Source organism: Leucopleurus acutus (genome assembly GCF_964270905.1).
Source record: "Leucopleurus acutus genome assembly, chromosome: 1".
NCBI classification, from domain to species: domain Eukaryota; kingdom Metazoa; phylum Chordata; class Mammalia; order Artiodactyla; family Delphinidae; genus Leucopleurus; species Leucopleurus acutus.
Genome location: NC_139142.1, coordinates 37111979 through 37135842, shown reverse-complemented (window position 1 = coordinate 37135842; position 23864 = coordinate 37111979). Strand labels below are relative to the sequence as shown.

The following is a 23864-nucleotide window of genomic DNA, read 5'->3' as shown; positions in this document are numbered from 1 at the left end:
AAATTTTGGTAAAATCCAGTTTATCAATTTTTCCTTTCATGGATTGTGCTTTTGGTGTCAAAGTCTAAGAACTCTTTGCCTAGCACAAGATCCTGTAGATTTTCTCCTATTTTTTTTCTCAAAGTTTTATAGTGTTATGGTTTACATTTAAGTCCATCATCCATTTAGAATTAGTTTTTGTATAAGGTGTGAGACTTGGATCAAGGTTTACGTTTTTATCTATAGATGTCCAGTTGCTCCCGCACCATAAGTTGAAAAGGCTCCCATTCCTCCTTTGAACTGCTTTTTCATCTTTGTCAGAACTCAGTTGGGTGTATTTGTCTGGGTTCACTTTCATCTATTGATCTGTGTGTCTGTCCCTCTGCCAGTTGATGTAATCTTTATTACTGTACCTATATGATGTTTTAAAATCAAGTAGACTGATTCTTCCCACTTTATTCTTCTTTTTTCAAATACTTTAGCTATTATAGTTCCTTTATTATTCCATATAAATTTTAGAATAATCCTGTCTATATCTACAAAAGTATTGCTGGGTTTGATAATAATTGCATTAAACCTGTACATCAATTTTGGGAGAATTGACATTTTTACTATGTTGTCTTCTGATCCATGAACTTAGTATGTCTCTGCATTTATTTAGATCTTCTTTGATTTCTTTAATCAGTATTTTATAGTTTTCAGCGTATAGTTCCTGTGCATGCTTTGTTAGATTTACACTTAAGTATTCAATTTTTTGAGTAATTGTGAATGGTATAATATTAAAAATTTGTGTCCACGTATTCATTGTTAATATGGAGAAGTGAAATCGATTTTTATGTTTATCTTGTATCCTGTGACCTTTCTGAACCCACATATCAGTTCTAGGGGTGTTTTGGTAGATTCCTTGGGCTCTCTGACATAGATAATCATGTTGTCTGAAAATAAGGACACCTGAGACAGAGGGCTCCTTGTTACTGCTGGTTGGGGGTGGGCATTCTGCTTCCCCACAATGTCTCTACTGACACCTCCCTGGCTCCTCATTACAGCTCCCTAGGTAGCCTCCCCTGACATCATGGGTGTGTGTGTGTGTGTGTGTGTGTGCGCGCGTGCGCGCGCGCACTTGTTACTGCCCAGCAGGAATGAAAGTCCCAGCTCTACTCAGCCTTCTTTTCCCTGGTTGGGGGAGAGTGGGGCTCCTGTTACAGCCTGGAGATGCTGGCTGTCTAGGCTCTACACTTGACCTTTGCTGGCACAGGTGGGCGTTGGGCTACAGTGTTTCCTATGGTATTTTGCTCCAGTGAGTGATTATTTCCTAAAAGTTTTCTGTCTTGGTAGGTTGTCCTATTCCTGGTTCTTGGGCTGAAGAGAAAAGGCTTTTCCTGGTCTGTGTCTGTGGATCTTACCAGCTTCTGACTTCTCCAGCACACAGTCTGGGATATCCAAGGGAAAAAAAAAATTCAGGGAGCTCACCACCAGGCTGTCTTCAGGAGCTGATGCTCCCAGCCATTCTCCTTCCTTGAACTCCTCACTTTTCAGTCTTCTTAAGTCTGTTTTGTATATGATGTCCAGGGTTTTTAGTTGTGCTTAATGGGAAAATTATGCCTACTGTATATTCCCAGAAATGGAAGTCCCCTGTGGGTATATAATTTTTAGTTTTTTATTTATGAGAAATCACTATTTTCAAATTTTATACAATCATTAAAAATGCTTGTATAAGATTAGTAAATTGAGTGGAAACATTAAGATTGCATTACTCGACACACATTTTATTTTGTAGTTTAAGATCATTGGCCTTTTGGTTAAATAGTGTTTCACCTTCCATGTTAGAAATGACATGGAAGTTAGAATCATGAAAGATTAAACTAGAAGTCACATTAAAGATGTCTTAGAGTTTTGTCTATTTTATTCAGATGAGCACTTAGGTTATTCAAAATGACAAAGATGATTCCTATTTGAGCAGTCTAGGAACTGTCACTTTTTTATACGATTGAATAGAGGTGCTTTTTTTTGGTAGAATATTATTTCACATGAACTAGAAAGATGGTTTTAGATCATTATAAATATTTCATCATGCAGAGTGGGACAAGGAATTTGGGTGTAGGATTATTAATAAACCAGATGTTTAGGATTCTAAAAACTTTTCATTGAGAAAGTGGGACAGTAAGTCTTATATTTGTATCAATATATCAAAACATGTTTCATATCATTTTTACAGATTGAAGTTGTTAAAGAAGAATTTAATGAACATTTAGAAGTTGTAGACAAGATTAACCAGATCTGCAAAAATCTACAATTTCATCTAAATAAAATGAGAAACTTTGAAGAGCCTCCTTTTGAGAAAGAGGCTAATATTATTGTGGATAGGTGGCTTGATGTAAGTGATAATTTAATTGACTAGAAATTCTATTTAATAACAATTAAATTGATCTTTTCTTTTGTATCTTTAATGTTTTTGTCTAATTACAAAATTCAAAAGTGCTCATTATAAAAAATGTTCAAATAATATAAAGTTTGTGACTAGGGATTTAGCTTTACGCCCAGAGTTAGGTACTATTTTACTAACAAATGAGTCTGTACTCTTTTAGATATACAAGTGCATACTCTACTTATTTGAAATAAACTAATTAATGTATTATCCATCCATGCAACCAGTTGATGTTCAACATTATATTTATTTAATATTTTAAAAATAATTTTTGGTTGAGTAGTAATGATATTTTTATGAATTATAAATTAAGAATTTGTGCTATATTTTGATCTGGGTTTTTGATATTTAAAATTTTTTTAAATTTTTTTTTGTCCGCGTTGGGTCTTCATTGCTGTGCATGGGCTTTCTCTAGTTGCGGCGAGCAGAGGCTACTCTTCATTGCAGTGTGTGGGCTTCTCATTGCAGTGGCTTCTCTTGTTGCGGAGCATGGGCTCTAGGCATGCAGGCTTCAGTAGTTGTAGCGCGTGGGCTCAGTAGTTGCAGTATGCACGTTCTAGGGCATTAAGGCTTCAGTAGTTGTGGCACACGGGCTCTGTAGTCGTGGCTCTCAGGCTCTAGAGCACAGGCTCAGTAGTTGTGGCGCACGGGCTTAGTTACTCCTCTGCATGTGGGATCTTCCTGGACCAGGCATCGAACCTGTGTCCCCTGCATTGGCAGGCGGATTCTTAACCACTGCACCACCAGGGAAGTCCCTGCTCTGGGTTTTTAAAAGCATTTTTTATTATTGTGGTTTAGAAACTAGGAAAACTATTGCTTTCAATTGCATATAAATTGCAGCAAACCAGCTAAGTTTTTTTTTTTTGTAGAAGAAAGAACTACACGGTATGTTAAAGTGAATTTTTTGTTGATGAATAAAGCAAATTATTTAGCAAGTAGAGGTAATCTAAAATTTTATTTTAAAGTTGTGTTTGACTGAAACAATGGTTCTTATGCTTTTCACCACTAAATATGTTATTTTTATTTTTTAATTATGGTAGATAAATGAGAAGACAGAAGACTACTATGAAAATCTTGGTCGAGCTCTAGCTTTATGGGACAAGCTTTTTAACTTAAAAAATGGGATTGATGAGTGGACTGAAAAGATCCTTCAAAAAATGGAATTACATCAACTGACTGAAGAGGAAAGACAAGAGCTGAAGGTTAATTAAGCAGAAATAAAATATTTGTTCTTTTTGTAGACAGTTGACATTTTAATATCAAGTCTGCTTTCTTGAAGAGGGGTAGAGAAATCACAAAGAAATCTTTTATTTCTTTCATTATTCCTTGAGTGAGACCTGAATTCCATCGTTTTCTTTGTGGTATCCAGGAAGATGTTAGCAGGTATTATTAATCTGTGCTGTATACCTGAAACTAACATAGCACTGTAAATCAACTATACTTCAAGTAAAGTAAAAAGATTCAAGTAAAGTAAAAACACAAGGCTGAATATCAAAATCTTTATAGAGCTTCAAAAGAGGCTGTTTTTTTAAAACAGTGATCTCAGGTTTTGCCATTTAGAAAGAATTAAACTTATCTCTTGTAATGAAATAATACCATTTGCAGCTACATGGATGGACCTAGAGATAATCATACTAAGTGAAGTAAGTCAGAAAGAGAAAAAACAAATACCATGTGATATCACTGATATGTGGAATCTAAAATATGACACAAATGAACTTATCTACAAACCAGAAACAGACTCACAAACAGAGAACAGACTTGTGGTTGCCAAGAGGGAGAGGGGGCGGGGGAGGGATAGATTGGGAGTTTGGGACTAGCAGATATAAATTGTTATATATAGAATGGATAAACAACAAGGTCGTATTGTATAGCACAGGGAGCTATATTCTGTATCCTGTAATAAACCATAATGGGAAAGAAAAAAATAATAAAAAAATATTTTTAAAGTTAAAATATTTTTAAAGTTATCTCTTTTAACTCTAAAAAGAATTCTTTCTATTGCTGGTTGTTTGCATATTATTAGTTTGGACCAGATAAAATTACAATCTTCGTATGTCAAAAAACAGTTAAGTCTGGCAGTTATATGTGGTTCAGTGTAATATAAAAATGTATTATGCGTGTATGATGGCTTTTCAGTATGTCACGTCTAATGTCTCAAGTCTTATTTTTTTTCTCTAATTTTGGTCACTTTATTCACTTTTAAATTCACATATCCATTTTTATACTTTTGGAAAAAGACTTTCAAAATGTGTGGAGATTTATGAGTTTCCTGGGTATATTATGACAGTTGTGAAGTAAGATTTTGATTTTCTAAGTGAAATGAATTGTCACTAAGTATCCCTTAAATTTGTCTTGAGACACAGGTTATTTAAAAATTTGAAGTTAAGGATTATAACGGCTACCGTGTGGGCCAAATTCTGCCAACATGGTGTGTGTGTGTGTGTGTGTGTGTGTGTGTGTGTGTGTGTGTGTGTGTGTGTGTGTTGGCTTTATATGTTTATGTGTATGTTTATATGTACAGAGCTATTGAGATGTCATGCCTTTAGGTAGGCACTGCATTCTGCTGTGGTGCAAGCCTGGCCCCTCTCGTTTTATTGCTAGAGTGTTTCACTCAGTTATAACATATGCCTGACCCATGAAGACACTTAGTTTTGCAACTCCCAGGACTGTATCAAAAATCAAGTGATTAGGGGAAATTTAAAGGCTCTTTCAGTTTCTATATATTTTCAATAGCAATCAGGGGTACCAGAAAATAAGGTATAAAATAAAAAGATATTTTCCATTAACATTGTGTGTTTTAGGAAGAGTTACAAGTTCATGAACAAAAACCTTCAGAATTTTCTAAAAGAGTGGCTAAGATACAGTTCCTGCTTCAAAGCAGTGAAATACCTCTTGAATTACAGGTAAGAAAATTTTTATTTTAAAGTTGCAATTAAAGATGGTCTATATCCTCTAAAGTAATGCTCATAAGCCAGAATTCTAAAACTTAAACCTAAAATAAAATTAGGATCATTACTTGATTCATCTTTAGTCATGTCCAACCAAAATTTTAATAGCCAGCATAGTTTATTATATTTCTCCCATTTTAGAATGAATAATTTTTTGCATTCTCTTATTCTCATTTCGTTTATTTCACAGGCCTCTTGTGCAGAGGGGGAGATGTTACCTTGCTTCCGTGTAAAGTAACAAGGGTTTCCTCATAAGTGTCTTGGGCATAGGAAGGAGAACATGGCTCAAGAGATTCCAAGTTTATTGGTTGCTAGATGGAGTAACAGGGAGATTGCCCCAAGTGTGATTTTCTATTGTGTGAAGAGATTTGTTAGACTTTTATTTAAATCAGAGTGCAAAGTGCCTGAATATAAGCTCTGGAGTCAGACCTTATGGGGGAGGGCCTGGGTCTGCTGCCAGCCAACTTTGTGATCTTGGGCAAGTTACTTATCCTTCTTAAGCCTGTATTTTGTATATAAAGTGCTTACCATGATGTTGTGTACGTAATAAACACTTAATAAATGCTGGCTATTTAATTTTTTTCTATATGTTTTAATAGGTTTTCCAATAAGCACCATGAGATAGCACCTCAACTGGTATGCTAAATAAAACTTGTTTTAAGGGGAAGATTCACCTAGTCTCTTAGAAAAAAATAAGAATGTCAATTTCAGTTTTTTTCAAGTTACTGTTTTTCTTTAAAGGCAATGTTTGAATTGTATCAGTGATGTTGAACAAGGAAGAATCAGAAAGAGAGAAGTTATTTCACGTTGAAATGAAACGAAGTTTCAACTCATTCTTCAGCAGTGCAGGTGTCTTATAATCTAGTTAAATCACGTCCATTACAGTACGTCATATGTTTCATGATTTCAGGTCATGGAGTCCTCTATTTTGAACAAGATAGAACATGTGAAAATGCGTTTAACAGGAGAATCCTACTGCAGTGCACTCGGTGGCAGCACAGCTGAGTTAAGGGAGGATCTCGACCAGGCTAAGACCCAGATTGGAATGACTGAGTCCCTCTTAAATGCCCTGTCTCCTTCTGACAGCTTGGAGATCTTTACTAAACTAGAGGTACTTCCCAGCTACTTCTCTTCTGTGGTTCAGATTTATTTTCACACTTGTTTCTGATGGTCTTGTCCTCTTGAGGTTAATAATTATTATAAAAATAGTATAAGTCTGGGGGAAAAACTCAGAAAAACAATTTGTGTATATTTAACTGTTTCACCTTTGAATTGCTTTGTGGTCATTATTTGATATTAAATTGCATTGCATTATACATTTACTAGCTAAGAGAAAGCAGGTCTACCCAATAAAAAATCATCTAGATTTTTATAGAAACAATGGATACCTAATATGTTTTGTGTAGATTGAGCCCATTTTTAAGACTTCAGTGTTGTCTGTTTGTTTATATATTTAGGAGATTCAACAGCAAATTCTACAGCAGAAACACAGTATGATATTACTTGAGAATCAAATAGGTTGTCTGACTCCTGAACTCTCTGAATTAAAAAAGCAATATGAAAGTGTCAGTGATTTATTTAATACCAAAAAAAGTGTTTTGCAAGATCACTTCTCTAAGTTACTGAATGGTGAGTGCAATGTTTCTCTTACTGTGCCTCTGGGAATCTTGAGGTATGAATAAGTACTGTGAGCACAAAGGCTAATTAATCTAAGCTTCACTTAGAGATGGTTGCACACACTCTATTTAAGGGAATAATATTCAGATAAATCTTTTAGGAGCAAACACTCACTGATCTACACCTATCGTAAATAACATCTCTTTTGTTCAAGCACCAGATCTTTTTCTCGTGAAGGAGAGTCACGAGGGTCCTCGTGTTTGACCTGCTCCTTGTTGTCAGAGTCTGGGGTCATGCCTGTGAGCAGGCTGCCCCTGCAGGTGTCTCTGGGTGTCCTGTATGCTTGGAAAGGAGGTTTGGTATAGAAAATATGCCACAGTTACCACATCGGCTCCATTAACCCTCAAAATTAGATTTTAGTTTATTATCACTTTACAGTGACTTGTACCCATGGCATGGGAAGCAAGTCTCAAAATATTTTACTTTAACAAGGTTTGTGACGTATTCCTTGAATGAATATAGCTTCTTTTGTTTTTTTCCTGCAGATCAGTGCAAGAACTTTAATGACTGGTTTGGCAACGTTAAAGTGAACCTTAAGGAGTGTTTTGAACCATCAGAAACAAAAAAGAGCGTGGAACAAAAACTACAAAAGCTTTCTGTAAGAAGACGCGTTTAAATTTCAATCAAAATTTATCAAAATTAAAATGCTGGAGATAGAACTATATATAAGTAGATAGGACAATAACTATTTTGACTTGGTAATTTCCCTACATAGAGATAGTATTTCCAAAAAAACCTGGCCTTTCCCCAAATACTGGTTGGCCAAAAAGTTCGTTCGGGATTTTCCGTGACATCTACTGAAAACCCGAACTAACTTTTTGGCCAACCCAGTATTTTTAACACTCTGTGTTTACTGGGTAAGGGTGTAAGTGACTTAAAAAGGTTCTGTTTTCACAACTATTCTAAGATGCTGTTTAACTTAATGTTTGCTGGTGAATTCAGTTGTGTTAAAATCATATTTGATTAAAAAAAAAGGCTTTACCTAATTTGGACTTTGAAACCCCTTTACTTTCTATAAGAGATTGCTTGACTTTTTAAAAAGTTTTTTTCCCAGCCATATTTCTTTTAAAAATTGTAGTTGAACTTTAATACACTGCTGATGGGAGTGGGTGGGGGAAGACAGCCTGAAATAAGAGGCAATAATGTGGGCATTTCAAATGCGTATGGCGCCTTTAATTCTTGATCACTTTATGGTAGATTATCAAGTACTTTAGGCTTTGGTGATAACTTATGCTCTCAGACTTATCAGTGGCATTAAATGTTCCCAGTGTAATTCCTTGCTTTGATAATACTATTCTTTATTGACAAAATCACCTTTCTTCTCTGCTTTTAAATTATAGTTCCAACTTTTTCTTTAAACTTTGCGCATTGCATGGGTCTCAACAATTGATGCTCAAACCTTGAAACACAAACATTGAAATAAAATTCTGATTTGGACAAAGTTAAATAGAGAATAGGCTATTTAGTTTTACATATTGATTGCCAGAAAGGAGCAAGTATTTGGGAGAAGCTCAGCAGAGCCAGGATAGGAAAATGTGGCTTTCCCGGTCTAACTCCCACTGACCCACATGGTGGCATCATTTTGCTTGATGTGATTCCCAGAAAGTCAGATGCAAATGCAAATGTACACACACATTCTAGAACCAATATAAATTGTCTTTTGATCATTTGCTATTGCACTTAGCCACCTCTCCATAGCAACTTCTTTTATATAGGATGTTATGAAGATGGCATGTCTATGTACCATCTTGGGAAAGTGTCACTGGGGTGGCAGGGACCATACTTAGACTTGCCCATAGGATATAATTGACTTTTTGTCTTTCTTAAGGATTTCTTGACTCTTGAAGGAAGAGGCAGTGAAATACAGCAGGTGGGAACTGTACTGAATCATGTGAAAAAGCATCTGCCCAAAGCACCTGTTAAGAAGCTTAACAGTTGGATCGTAAGTCAAGAAATTGAATTAGAAAAAATGGAGTCCATATGCCAGGCACGAGCAAAGGAGCTTGATGAGTGCTTGCAGCAGCTACTGAGGTAGGAAGTAAAGGTGATGTCTAATAGCATGTTTGCTAATGATATCTTCGTACGTACTCTGCCTCAGTACAGCTAGCAGTGGGATACACGTACACACAAATTTCAAAAATAAAATATGTAGTTTCAAACCCAAGTTTGACTCTAGGATATAGAATTTTGGAGAGTTCCTCAAATTATGGCCAAGGTTCAGGGGAGAGTCCAAAAATATTTTCTGTTTGTTTGTTTCCTGTTCTTTATGATGTATATGTATGGCTCATTAGAATTCCGCCATAATACGTGTTATTATTATTCAGATTTTAATGTTACAAATTAAATTTTCTCAAAAGAAACCAAAAAGATGTAGTAAAAAACCTGGTTGGCTCACAAGATTTGTGCCAACCTTCTCTTCAGATAAACACTTTTTGCTGATTTTATATTCCAATGTGTGTGATATTGTTTTAGACTCCAGAATGACCACAGAAACCTGAGTAAGTGGTTGACTAATCAAGAAGAGAAATGGAAAGAAATGGAAGGAACAAGAGAGAAAACTGAGCTATTTGGCCAAACTCTAGCTAGAAAGAGGTATAGCTGATCTTGCATGAAATGTACTTCTGGGGAATATGGTTTCTCAAATGGTGTCGTGGCTCCTGTAAACTTTCAATGATATTTGGAATTTACAGGGAACAATTTGAATCTATGGCCCAGTTGAACAACTCTGTGAAGGAATATGGGATTACTGAGGAAGAAGAAATAGTAACAGAATCAACACATTTGATCAATAGATACCAGACATTATTGGGACAATTATGTGAAATTGACGAAGAGGATAAGTTACCTCCTGCCAAGGACCAGAGCTTTAATGATCTTGCACATGATGTAATTCGTTGGATAACAGGGATTAAAGAGTCCCTGATGGTTTTGAATTCATCTGAAGGCAAAATGCCACTTGAGGAAAGAATCCAAAAAATAAAGGTATAACTGTGGAAACTAAATTTCAGAGGTCAGAGTGAACTCTAATTTTGAAAAGATATAGAGGAAAACTGCAAAGATTTGTTTTTTAATGGAAAATAGGATCACTGCAGATTGGTTGAAGGAATTCAGATGACCAAGCTTGCAAAAGAGAAGGGCTATGATGGACCTAAAATTATTTTAATGCGTATAAAAGGGAGAAAGTATATCCTCTCTTTGTGGGAGCAATGTCCAGTTATTGTCCGTCTTCACTGAGTGCAGGAGAAATGAAATTAAAACTATAAATTAGAGCTGCAGCAGGTGGAAATTTGCTAGGATGTTAAAAGAATGTATGTCAGTACATCAGAGGCATCGGCAATGTCAAGGTGAGGGCTGGAGAGGAGCTCATCTTCAGAGTGGATGTGTGTGGTTCCTAAAGGTTATTAGATACTGAGTGGGTTGTGTGGTTCTTAGTTTATCAGATACCGAGTACAGAGGATGATGCGGTCAAGCCGTAAGGGTTAGTTTGGCATAGTGAAGTAATCAGGATCATTTGGGATTATATCTGAAAGGTTTTCCAGGGAAGGTGAATCTGGAGTAGTGTTTCCAAGAAGGGAGGAACTTGATTGTTTGGAGCAAAAGAGGAAAATAAAATTGCAGGGAATGAGAATTAATTACGTTGTGGTGGAGAAACAGCAGTTGGTTTGAGGCACTCTGCATTTTCCTATGGGAAGCCATAAACCCAATCTTGGGTGTACAGAAGTGTCTTGTTCAGGTTGTTACCCTAACTCTTTATTTATAAATAATGGTACAGATTGGAAGGAGGATTTGCCACGGATTTTTTGACATATAATTTCTTTGAGGGCAATTGAGAATCAAGAGAAGAGTAGGAATGCCATCAGATCAATGTGACAAATGCTTACTGAGAACCAGTTCTATACAACGTGAAGGATGTCTTTGTATTTGGGGAATATATAAAAATGAAAGGGTAATTTTGAAATCTACTCTGCAGTTAGAATCTCTGAATAATGTTTATAAATAAAAACATATCATATGAAATATCCCTGTGTGGTATGAATGAGATTTTAAGATCTTTCTTATTTGATTTAGGAAATCATTTTACTAAAGCCTGAAGGGGACGCTAAAATACAGACCGTCGTGAGTCAGGCTGAGAGCAGCAAGGCTCCGATGGTTCCAAAGACCCTTACTGATATCAGAAACCAGTGGGACAACACACTCCACTTAGCCAACACATATCTAAGGTAAAGGGCATGCCTTCACCACTTTCATGGTTTTTTGTTGTACAATGAAGCCATAACAAGTATGTTTTGTCTGCCTTCTGGATGTGGATATAATATATCTTTTGGAGAGAAAGTAAGTAATATCAGGGGCAATCACAATGTTGAGGCAGAAGCGAAGAAGAATAGTCCTCTGCACCAGATATGAACATGCTGTCATACCTCGGCGGCAGCGTTTACTTTGGCTGGTGCACCAACCCGTGGGGCCCTTGGTAACAAATTAACATTGTCTACCTCATTCCACCTTCAACACTCCCCTTCTGTACCAAAACCCCCTTTCCCCAGACAACCTCAGTATCTTCCTGGTATTACTGCAGGATAATTCATGCTTTTAAATATATATGCTAAGAGATTCTTAAATGTGTAAACATTGATAAACGTTGTCTGAATGTAATGGGCATAATTCTGGTGAAAATTCTTAATTCATATCGTGTCTTAAATGATACATTTAATATTTGGTGGAAATGTAAATTTTATATTTTTCTAAGAAAAACAGATCAAAACAAATTTAAGCTGTAGAAAACATAAACTAGTTAGTTGGCCAATATACTGAATGCTTATTTATTTTACTTATATGAAAAAGAAAAACATGGAATATTATAATTATATTTAAACAATAAAAACTGAAATAGTTTGAAATCTAAATTATTAAATATTTGTTCTCGGATCAAATTATGTGACAAAAAACAATACTTTTTTAAAGTAATACTACAACTAATTTTAATCTTGATTTCTGAGCTAAACTTAGTGCTATTTAGAATGTTATAATGCCAAAGAAGTCCCTGGGAGTAATGTACAGTAGTGTTATTTTAATGCTTTTTATAATAATGCATGTTGTATTATAAGATTTTGATGTATCATTTCATTTGTAAAATACTTTGTTAAATTTAGCCATCAAGAAAAGCTTCTACTAGAAGGCGAGAAGTATTTGCAAAGTAAGGAGGATCTGAGATTAATGCTCACAGAACTAAAAAAGAAACAAGAAGTGGGCTTTGCTCTGCAACATGGTTTGCAGGAGAAGAAAGCTCAATTAAAAATTTACAAGAAATTCCTTCAGAAAGCACAAGATTTGACATCCTTACTAGAGGAGTTAAAATCTCAAGGAAATTACCTCTTAGAGTGCACTAAAAATCCCAACTTTAGTGAAGAGCCGTGGCTGGAAATAAAGCATCTACATGAAAGTCTTCTTCAACAGCTACAGGTGAAATGGTCAAAGTAAAATTTTAAATGCTTGTCTTAATTATGCATAATTATGTAATATTGGTATATAGGACCGTTGTTTTGTTCTTTTGGTAAATCAAAAGTTTTTAAAATTTATCAGTTTTAGATAGAAATACTAACTACTCAAGATGGAGCAATCAATTTGGTCAGTTTTGCTAGAGAAATCCAGTGTGTATTATTTGATAATAGTGTTGTTTCCTCTCATCTAAGTTCCCCTCATAAGGGGTTGGAAGGATTAAGATATGTTTAGGCATCTTTATGTAGGTAACAGTGTCAAAGTTGTCCATGCAGCTTCCATCTCTCCATCCATTCATCCATGCTTGCATTCATCCGTCCATCCATTCACATATCCATCCATCTATCATCTATTACAATAGTTATATCCATTATTCTGTATAAACCTTATCAGGTTTCTCCCTTGAGTCTTTCCACATGATCTGCAATAAAAGAATTAAGAGGTAAAATGTCATCTTGTCATGAGGCATATTATTCTTTTAAGAGAATTGTTTATAATTCTTTGCATACGGAAAGCCAGATTCAATATATCTTTCCTGGGTAAGAAATCTTGCTTATACAGATAGCAGAAGTTGTGTGGGTATAATCTTGCTTATACCCACTTGGCTGTGAGTTATTTAGTTTAATAATTGCTGTTCTTTTCTGATCAGGTGCGGTCACCTTATTTTCTTATTCCAGGGAGAGAACCTGAAGGTGGTCTTGCTCTTGAGTTAGGATTACTTTTTCCTAACACACAGTTTTGGAGTTTGAGTCTTATGAAAGGAATCTGAGGTTAGGTTGCTTTCACATAGTCTCATTTCCAAGAGTGGGTACTTGCTTGTAGTAAGAAGGATAATTAAGGGAACTGCTTTGTTATGGGTGTTTGTGATTTGATGATATAATTTGTAGTCATTTCATTTTGTAAACCTCTTGACAGATTGTTTTCGGGAGTGAAATGAAGGCAAAGAAACATGGGGGAAACAAATATCTCAACGCTAAAAACTTTACTTAAGAACTCTGGATGATTTATGGCCATATTCCTTTTTCAAGATGAAACCTCATAAAACAAGTGTTTATGAACCATTTAATTATTTTCTGAGTGGGATAATTCAGGGACCTAATGCATGCATTGTCAATGTTTTATTTTTAGGATTCTGTGGAAAAATTGGAAGGTCATGTTCAAGAACACGACTCATACCAGGTTTGCATCACAGACCTAAATACTGCATTGGACTATATCTCCAAGGAATTTGTCGGTTTTTCTGATAAGCCTGTGGATCAAATAGCAGTTGAGGAAAAAATGCAGAAACTGCAGGTATTAAACAATGTCCAGACATGATAGACATTTTAAAAAAATCAATATTAATTACAACTTGACAAATCAGGGTCTTTGATCAAAAATTCAAATGGTGAAAGAAAAGAAATAAAAAAAGAAAAAATTCAAATGCTGAAAATGCTATTCAGATGACTATTGGATAAAGTCCTGACCAGTCATAAAAAGTGGAAATGTTCTTCTTTAGTGAGCAAATCCATTTATAATTTGACTTGAACAGTACTCTGTGCTCTGGACCCTTAGAGACAATTCCACCCATGAGCAGTCTATAGCTCCTGGAGATCTTTGTTTAAGAGACAGCACAGTGATTCCAGGAGATACTGGGTATTCAAAGGATATAACGAATGCAATAAGACCTAGGGAGAAATGATTCAATTTTGCATTCTTCATCATGGGTGGATGGGAGTTGTATACTTTTCACCTTACTAATTTTCATACTCATGGACTACCTTAGAGGTCTCTGCAGATGTAGGGCTTTTAAAATTCTCAGCCTCACTTCAACAACCTCTCTCCTTATACAGTAAGGATTGCAGCTCTTTACCCACATTCTCAAAACACATTCCTTGGATGCTCACTGTTTGCACAGCCAACATAAACAGGCCCAACTGGTGTCCTCTAGAAGAAAACAGAGTAAAGCATTTTCTTAGCTGCTTCTTTCACAGTTATTTGACTGGAGATTGCATGGGGTAAGTCTCAGGGCAGCACTGCTGGCATGAGCTTGGGAATTTCTTATCTCTTCTTTTTAGGAACCTGGGAATCAAGCAAGATTTCCCCTCCAGAACAGCTTGACATTGTGACAAGGCTACCTCCCTTTTAACAGTGATAATTTTACAAATGTTGAGGGCTCATCATGTCCAAGGCACTGTTTGGGTGCCTTGGATACTGAGAAAAGTGCAAGACACGAGCCTCAGTCTGAGGAGCTCAGGCTCCTGTTGAAAAATTAAAATATAGCCTTCTGCTATAGCTAGAAGGAATCTCAGAAGCTGTCAAGTTCAGACTCCTCATTTTTTTTAAAACATATCTTTTTAAAAATATTTACTTATTTGGTTGCACTGGGTCTTAGTTGCGGCAGGTGGGCTCCTTAGTTGTGGCTCACGGGCTTCTTAGTTGCGGCTCACGGGCTCCTTAGTTGTGGCATGCAAACTCTTAGTTGTGGCATGCATGTGGGATCTAGTTCCCTGACTAGGGATCGAACTCCAGTCCCCTGCATTGGGAGCGTGAAATTTTAACCACTGCACCACCAGGGAAGTCCCAAGACTCCTCATTTTATACATGATGAGCTGAGTTCCAGAGAGGCGAGGAACTTACAAGGTCACCCAGGTTAAATGACAGAGTGGGTCTACAACTTGGGTCTTCTGACCCCACTAGACATCTCTCCTTGGGTGTCTCATAGTTATTTGTGGTTCAGCATGTCCAGAAAATAACTCATCATCTCCTTCCCTTTCTCCATACCCCAGTTCCCTACCAATGAGCCTGCTTCTTCTTCTCTGACTCTGTGGGTATCTATACCATCTCTCTAGGCTGCCGGGTCAGAAACCTGGATATCCTTTCCCAGACTCCCCAATCTAGACAGGCATCAAGTGCTGTCTCTTTCATCTCTGGATTATCTCAACAATTTGTCCCTCCACTGTTACCCCCATTACTGCTGCATTAGAGCAGACCCTCATCTCACAGATCCCTGCATTAGACGTCTGAATGGGCTCCCTGCCTGCAGTATCACCCTTTCCGGTGCACCTATCCCATGGCCACCTCGGGTCTATCAAAATGCAATCTGGAACTCCCTTCTTCCAGCTAAAATGTTTCGATGACCTGTACCTATTTGTTAGCATACATCTTTCCATATTCTGTTACAATTATCTGTTTATTTCTTTGTCTTTCTCACTAGACTATAGGATTGTGAAGGGACTGTGTTTTACTCATCTATGTAATTTCAAAACCTATCATAATACTTGCTGTTTGTTAGATGAATGAATGTTTATTGTATAGTCCATTAGAACAGTGACTACTAAATACTATATAGTTCACCTAGTAACTTTAAGGCTTATTCTCTTTCAGTAGTCACATCAGTAGCTGCTATAGTTTATCAAATTCCTTTTGCGTATAGAGGTCTCAAATTAGCCTCATCCATTCATGCATTTAGTAAATATTGATTGAGTTTCTAATATATTTAAGATATTACATTCGATAGATTGAGTTAAACTTTGCTCTGAATTTTAAATATTAGCACTAGATTCATGCAGGCACACTCTAAATGATTCTTTTATTCTTTTTAGGGCCTTGCACAAAGTAGGCACTTATTATTTAGTGTTTTGATTGTGTTTGATTTTAGTATTACTTGTATATTATGTAGTATCTTGAGCAAAATATGTACTCAACAAATATGTGTTGACCATTTCCTATGTTCCAGGAACTGGTTGTGAAAATTTTCTTTGTTACTTCTTATACATTTCTAGCATCTTATGAAATCTGTTAGAGAATTTGATCTGGGCTGCTACATTGGTTTAAATTTTGCCCAAAGTTCCTTCTTTGTGATACGGGTTGATAAGTTTTTTATACTTTCCACTAGTGAAGCAGAACACGCTATGATTTACAAAAGTCAATTAACTCTTGTGACAATTGAACAGTGATACTTTTGTGACAATCTTTTCTCCACTCACAGGAACTAGAGAATAGTCTCCGTTTACAAGATGGCACATTAGAGAAGATTTTAGCTTTAGCGAAATCCATCAAGCAAAATACATCTTCAGTGGGACAGAAGATTATTAAAGATGATATAAAATCACTTAAGTGTAAACAAAAAGATTTGGAAAACAGACTTGAATCTGCTAAGCAGGAGATGGAAAATTGTCTCAACAGCATTCTCAAATCAAAATGCTCAACAGAAGAGAGAGAAAAGTTTCCTCTGCCAGGCAGAGAGGAGCAGGTCACTTCTGATGTACAGGAGTCCACTGAGGACTCAGCTGCAGTGGAAAAGTTGGAGGAAGACTGGGAAATAAATAAGGTAAGTGCTTGTGATTGCATCTCTAAGACATCGTGTCTGCGAATGAAGAGGTGTTGTTGGACTCTGAAAAGAGGGTCGTGAATCAAGCCTTCTGATTTCATAATTAAACCCTCAATCTGCTGGCTATTTATGATGCCCACTTGTCAAAAGAGCCCTTAGAAAACTGTCCAGGATTTCAGCAGTGAAATATTACTGTTCATCTGTTAGAAATGTCAGTCATCAATTTAGGTTTATTATTCTCTCTGATATGTAATCAGATACAGTTTCCTGGATCAGGCGCTCAAAGGCAAATTGGAAAAGGCAAAAGAAAATGTGCTGTACCCACATTTCTTAGGAAAAAAATCCAACAGCCCTATTTTTTAGGGTCTTTTTTTTTTTTTCGGTTGATTTCATAATGAAATCAGAGACCATTTGAAAGGATAGGGGCCTTTCTTCTTACGTTAACCCTGTACTGCAAATGTATTTTTAAATGTTGTCAGATCATTTGGTGTGAGAATATCAACATTCAGCCTCCTGATGGTCCCTGTGGAGAAGAAAGAATATTGTTTTGTTTTCATTCTAAACATCCAAATGGGTACATTTTCCTGTAGCTCTTAAAGTGCTTTCTCATAGGTTAGAGATTGAAATGGAAAAGGCACAAAGAGCCATCCAGTAAGCTACATTTGAAAGAGCCTACCTGTTAGTCAGCCTCTCACAATCCAGGGTCCAGTGGGACAGCAGCAAAGGTTAGACCATTCAGGTGTGGGTTCTTGTCGGCTTTTTATGGAATACATGATACACAGGAATGAAGAGAGCCTGCACTTCTGTTGTCTTCCTAGAGCAGAAATCATGGAGGATTAGAGGAACCAGATAAGGTTTTCTAGAAATGTGTAAAACAAGGTTAAACGCCGGTGGAGCATCTCTCTGGCCATAGGAGAAGACTTCTAAATCCCACAAACAGTGTTAGATAGAGCTAAGGAAATATATCTTAAAGGATTAGGGCCCTGTGGTGAAACTCTTGAAGCTGTACGTGTAAAAGAAACTTTCTTAACGGTATTTAAAGAGCAGTAAATAAGTAAAAAAGGAAAAATACCTGAGTGCTTTCTATCCTAATTCATGACATTGCTAAAGGGATTTGCTTAATAACTTTAAGATTAGCTTCTCAGACCAATTTTGGCTGTGAACCCTCCAAATTCAATAGAGTATATTGAAAACTATATAAAGATCATAACCCAATAAGATTTTTTTATTTATTAAGATTTCACTTAATCTTGAATGATGAGTTATTGATAATTTATGGTACTTCATTAGAATGATTTTTTTTAGAGCAGATGGAGGGACTTAAGTCTTCAAATAATTTTTGCAGGTCTGGCCTAGAGGAATCTAGTTTTAATTTCTAGCGACATTTTACCTTTTTTTCCCCCTCTTTTGTAACATGAATCTTTTTTCTTGAATCTGTGCTTCTTATCTTCTCTACGCTAAGTACTGACTGTATTTACTTTATTCTATGTAATGTTAGACCAAGATCAAGAGCAGTTAAAAAAATTTTTTTTAATTTTCATTTTATTAAAATTTTTTTAAGTTTTTTTAAATTGAAGTATAGTTGCTGTACCATATCATATAAATTGCAGATGTACAATATAGCGATTCACAATTTTTAAAGGTTATACTCCATTTATAGATATTATAAAATATTGGCTATATTCCCCATGTTGTACAATATATCCTTGTAGCTTATTTTATACCTAATAGTTTGTTAATCCCCTATTCCTTCCCCCTAACTTCTCCCCACTGGTAACTACAAGTTTGTTCTCTATACAAGAGCAGTTTGAAAGTTGAACTACAACTGGTATAAGAGATCAAAATCAGCATAGACAAATATAATACAAAGTGACAAATATAAGATGCAGGTGTAAATTAAGCAAGAGTCTCTATATAATGAATACATAGAGCACGGAAAAGCACAATTTACAGAATTATAAATCTGATTAATCAAAAACTATTGTGACAGTGAAAATAACCATTTAATCTATTAAAAACATTTATTGAGACCTCTTTTGTGCTAGTCATTCAGCTAGAAGTTAGAATACAATTGTCACAGTTTAAAATCTAATACTAATTAAATATCTAATTAATGCTCATTTCATGTGCCTTTTTGGAGCCTAGAAGGGCTTTTATCAGATTATGTAAAATTGTCTCCAGAAAAAATTTTAGGAAGTTTTATTTAATTTTATTATTTCTTTGATAAATTGCATTTGGTCTTAGAGTTGCTGAAAGTGTGATTGCACTTTTCAAAATTGCATGTATATGTTTGAATCCATTGCCAAGACTTTCATTTTAGATGAAATTTAGGAGATATTTTAGATTTGGACCTTTGGCTGAATTTTTCTTTAATATCAAGAATATTAATGCAGACTTAGAGACAAAAGAAGTTACAAAATGCAGCTCTGAAGGGTGTGGTGCTTATGATCCCAGATCATACTGGGTAATTACAGAGGTGAATTTCTAAAATTATTTAAATATGAAAAGGCAAAACTGCCTTCCATTTCCCCCTTCCTATATAGGTTAAGTGAAGTAACAAATTAGGATATGATAAAAAATGAGGACTGACTAATCTCTTAAGATTCCAGGTGTCCATAAAAGGAAATGATAAAAAGGAAACACAGGGAAACTGATACATTCTTCATTTATTATTTTTCTAAAAATTCATAAAGCGGCATTACGGCTTAACCTGTATTGAATGATCTTTTTTTGCCCACTCCTTCCCAAGTGTCAACCTACATGACATAATTGCTCTTAAAAAAAAAAAAGTTTGTCTATAATTACCTGTCTATAATTACCTCTTTAATTTCCTTGTCATTAGGTATAATTTAGTATGTCTGAATCATCTTTTGTTCTTTTCAACATTTTCTGAGCATTTATAATTTCAATATTTAAGAAGGCGCCCATAGAGAAATCCTGGAAGGTGGATGATCACAGATACAGAACATGCAAGGCGTCCAGCTGTGAGCGAGTGACCAGAAACTCAGGGGAGGCAGTACTAGAATGAAAAGGAGGAAAGAGTTTTCAGGCCTGGAGTAAATGATGTTTATTTCTGGTGTTGGTTATCCTAGTAAGTCAGTAAAAAAAAATTTTGTAATAGAACATGTAGTTGGGCCATGTGTCAACTCTGCCTTCCAAGTGTATTACTTTGCTCTTCTGGCCAGGATGCCAATCTTGTTTCTTACTCTAGAGGTATTTTTCTCAATCCAAGATTTATTTCTTTACAGGACAAGGGACTTACATGGTATTAACATCTGCAAGCAGCATGCATTTGAGAACACGCTCCAAAGTCCTGAAATCTTAGGCTGAGAAACCTTAGAAAATGTCTCTCCTAACCCTGTGTTTCAGATTAGGGAATTAATGTCAGAAGATGTTAATCAGCCGAGTTCTCATTCTAGCAGAGCTGGGACTAGAGCCAGGCGCCTCTACCCAGCCTGATGCTTGGTGGTCTACCTCACAGTTTTATTGAATGTGTTATGTGGGTTGTTCATTGAGGTTTAATATGCCAGTATGCTGTTTGACTCCAGTTCTCATGCGTGTTTCAAACCTTCTCTACTCTCGTTAAGCCCAACCAAGCCCTGTTCCTGTCATTCCTAACAGATCTCTGGTCCACAGCTGCTAGATTGATGGGTCCTCAATTTCTTTCCAACTCTACTTTATAAACCACAAATTGTTAATCTTGGCAATTGAAGACTAAATGAAATTCTCTTATTTATTTATTTTTTCTAATGTGAATTCATCTATACATCCATTCGGTAAAAATTTCTTGAACGGGCAGTTAGGGTTCATCAGTGAGTGAAAATAGACGTGGTCTCTATTCTCATAGAGCTTCTGGTCTAGAGGAGGAGACATACATTAATCAACTAATTAACTGATGAGAGGCTAATTACAGCAACTAAAGGAAGGAACACGTTTCCATGATTATCTATAATAAAGGAGGCTGGCTTGAACTGTAGTTCTCTGAAGTTCAGAGAGCTTCTCTAAAGAAACAGCACTTGACCTGAGACCAGCAGCGTGGATTGGAGATAACAGAGCTCAGAGCTGGGTGTCAGGATCACTCTTGGCAGAGAAAGTAGAATTTCCTCTTGTGGGGGGAGAAAACATGAGGAGTCAGAAACTGGAATAAGGCCACTGCATAGCGGGAGGAGGAGAGGAGAAGGACAGAGGTGAGGCCTGGGAGGTAGGCAGGGCTGGCTAAGTCCCAAGTGCATTACGGGTCATGTTAACATTTTAGACAATATGCTAAGAGAAAGAGGCAGCCTCTGAGATTAACCTGATCTGCCATTCGGTTTTGTCTCTAAAAGTGATGGATGTTTGCTTACGCTTAGAATTGTTGTTTTACTACTTCATGTTGGAATGCTTTAGAGAAGAAAGAAATATATCCTCTAGAGTATGTATGACAATGTCCCAATGTTGGCAGGTTATAAGTGATAGATGCAGTTTCTCACTGTCACAGAATTATTATAGCCACGGGGCCATTGCCCCTGAATGGGAAAAAGGATAGTGAAGCTGTCATGGTCTTTACCTCTTGACTGTGCTGCTAGGTTTGCGCAAGCCAGAGACTAATGCTTAGTTACTTAAAGCTCAGTGTTTTGAATGTTAAAGTCAAATGTTTACTTTGTGAATTAAGGGACATAAAAATGACAGTAACACAGTCCTACCCTTTAGGAGAATTGATGACATTCTTTCTCACCTCCTGTTCTTTTCCAAACAGGCCAAACTCAAAGAAAAGAGACATGGTTGAAAAAAAGCAACAGTTTTTAAAAAAGTAAATATAGTTAGCAATATAACAGAACCAGGCTTTTGATAGAATCGTCATTTTCTACTTTAAATTTATTATTAACTTTGAAAATTCCATTTATGCTCAGAGGTTCAATATGTATGCTTATTAAGTTATACTTTGTCTTAAGTTTATACTGATCATAGTTTTTTTTTTAAGAGAAATTCCAGGAGAAGTGGAGAAGGGAAAGAATCAGATGTCCTGGGGCTTAGAGTTCATAAGGGCTCATGAGAGTCCATGCATTGGAGTGGTTACTCCAGAATGGACAGGGCCCTTGAAGAGAAAGGGAGAAAGGCCAACAAGAAAATCTCTAACCCAGAGAAAGGCCTAGGACCTACCTATTCTGACTGCGGGTGGGAAAAGAAGGTCTCCCATGAGAAATCAGAACCACCCTATATCTCAAACAGGTTTAGAGTCCAAATCTATACTACTTGCATTGTGGAGCCATTCAAGTTAAGAAATTAACATGTAAATCAGCCTTTGTCTTTATCTCCTTGAGGTACCTGGAAGAAGCAAACACAAATCTGCATAAGGGGGTGCGGTCAGTTCTACCGATCAGGTCATAGGGATTCCCACAATGTAGTTTAAAAAAAAAAAAGTCTGATAACCCTGAGTTAGTATGAATCAGTCAATCAATCAATAACACAAAGCAACATTCCACCAGAAGAGTCCTCATCACTAAAATTGAGAGGAATTAATATACTGGGATAGTGAGACAGTGCAGCAGTTTGAAACATACAATAATACGTTTTAAATGGTTAGTGATAGATGGATTTGAAATCATAATGAGAGAATAAAATACTTTGAGAAAAAAGGTTAGATTTGAAAAAGAACCATAAGGAACTTCAATAATGTTTTTTAAGTCATTGAGATTAAGATTGCTCTGGTCAAGTAGCACACTTGATACAGCTTGAAGAGAGAATTAGTTCGCTAAAATGTTAGAAAATTACCCACAATCCAACACAGAGCTATAAAGAGATGGAAAAGAGGAAAGAGATTTTAAGGACCCAGTGGCTATAATGAGATGGTCAAACACAATTCTGGTAGGACTTGTAGGAGAGAATAGAGAGAATGGAGGAAAAGAAAGGCTGGGAATTTTCCAGAATTGAAGAATAATATGAATTCTCAATTTCAAGAAGTACAGAGAACCTTGAACAGGCTAAATAAAAATAAATTATTATGTATACATTATATTTTTGAGATCTCAGGGCTTCCCTGGTGGTGCAGTGGTTGAGAGTCCGCCTGCCGATGCAGGGGACACGGGTTCGTGCCCCAGTCCGGGAAGATCCCACATGCCGCAGAGCGGCTAGGCCCGTGAGCCATGGCCGCTGAGCCTGCGCGTCCGGAGCCTGTGCTCCGCAACGGGAGAGGCCACAACAGTGAGAGGCCCGCGTACCACACACACACAAAAAAAGGCCCTAAAAGCAGAAGCCCAAACAGGAAAAGATTGATAAATTTGACTGCATTAAAACATTAAAGTCATTGTCAACAAAAGATACCATATATAAAATTTAAAGACAATCTACTGAGCGATAATAATTGCAGTACATAAAATGGTTAGAAGACTAGTATCCAGTATATAAAAGAACACCAGAAATTATAACCAACCCAATAAAAAATAGTCAATGATTATGCAGAAGTAATCCACAGGAGGTAAGACTCATATGACCAGGGAGCATAAAACAATAATGATGTCAACTTCACACCCGATGTATTGGCAGAAATTATTGTCTGTTAGTACCAAATACCAGAGATGAATAGGGAAAATACAAATTCTTTTACCATGCTGGTAGGAACAAATCAATAACTGTCTATCGAGAATCAAAAGGAATAATTTCAGTTCTAGGAAAACGTCCCAAAGAAACTCACACATAAGTGCAAGAAGGCCTAAAACAAGGGTGTTTATCACAGTAATATCTATAATAGGAAAAGTTGGAAGCAATGATGATGTCCATAGTAGCCTGACAGACAAGTAAGTCGTGTTCATTCAGATAGCAGAACAGTATACAAACGTAAAATGACTGAATGGGATTTATATCTGACACCATGATAAACCTCAAAACATACCGCTGAGTGAGGAAACTAAGTTGTAAAATGATACATGTATGATTCCAATTTTATAAGAATTAAAAATATATAAAACAATACTGTATGTATATTAACACATGTAGTCAAAGTATAAAGACAAGTATGTGTGGATTTTAGAATAGTGGTTAGTTCTAGGGA

The 23864-nt window shown here is 36.3% G+C and overlaps 1 protein-coding gene across 7 annotated transcripts in view; it reads left to right on the top strand.

Moving 5' to 3' along the window:
* SYNE2 (spectrin repeat containing nuclear envelope protein 2) overlaps positions 1-23864 on the top strand; it is a 332365-nt gene that overhangs the window by 151133 nt on the left and 157368 nt on the right. For all 7 annotated transcript variants that reach the window (XM_082840730.1, XM_082840728.1, XM_082840729.1 and 4 more), the window contains exons 33-45: positions 2195-2353; positions 3445-3606; positions 5209-5310; positions 6266-6466; positions 6813-6984; positions 7518-7630; positions 8861-9063; positions 9505-9624; positions 9723-10014; positions 11101-11252; positions 12180-12489; positions 13654-13818; positions 16496-16837. In XM_082840730.1, the coding sequence (XP_082696856.1) occupies positions 2195-2353; positions 3445-3606; positions 5209-5310; positions 6266-6466; positions 6813-6984; positions 7518-7630; positions 8861-9063; positions 9505-9624; positions 9723-10014; positions 11101-11252; positions 12180-12489; positions 13654-13818; positions 16496-16837 (2493 nt within the window). The remainder of the gene's footprint in view (positions 1-2194; positions 2354-3444; positions 3607-5208; positions 5311-6265; positions 6467-6812; positions 6985-7517; positions 7631-8860; positions 9064-9504; positions 9625-9722; positions 10015-11100; positions 11253-12179; positions 12490-13653; positions 13819-16495; positions 16838-23864) is intronic.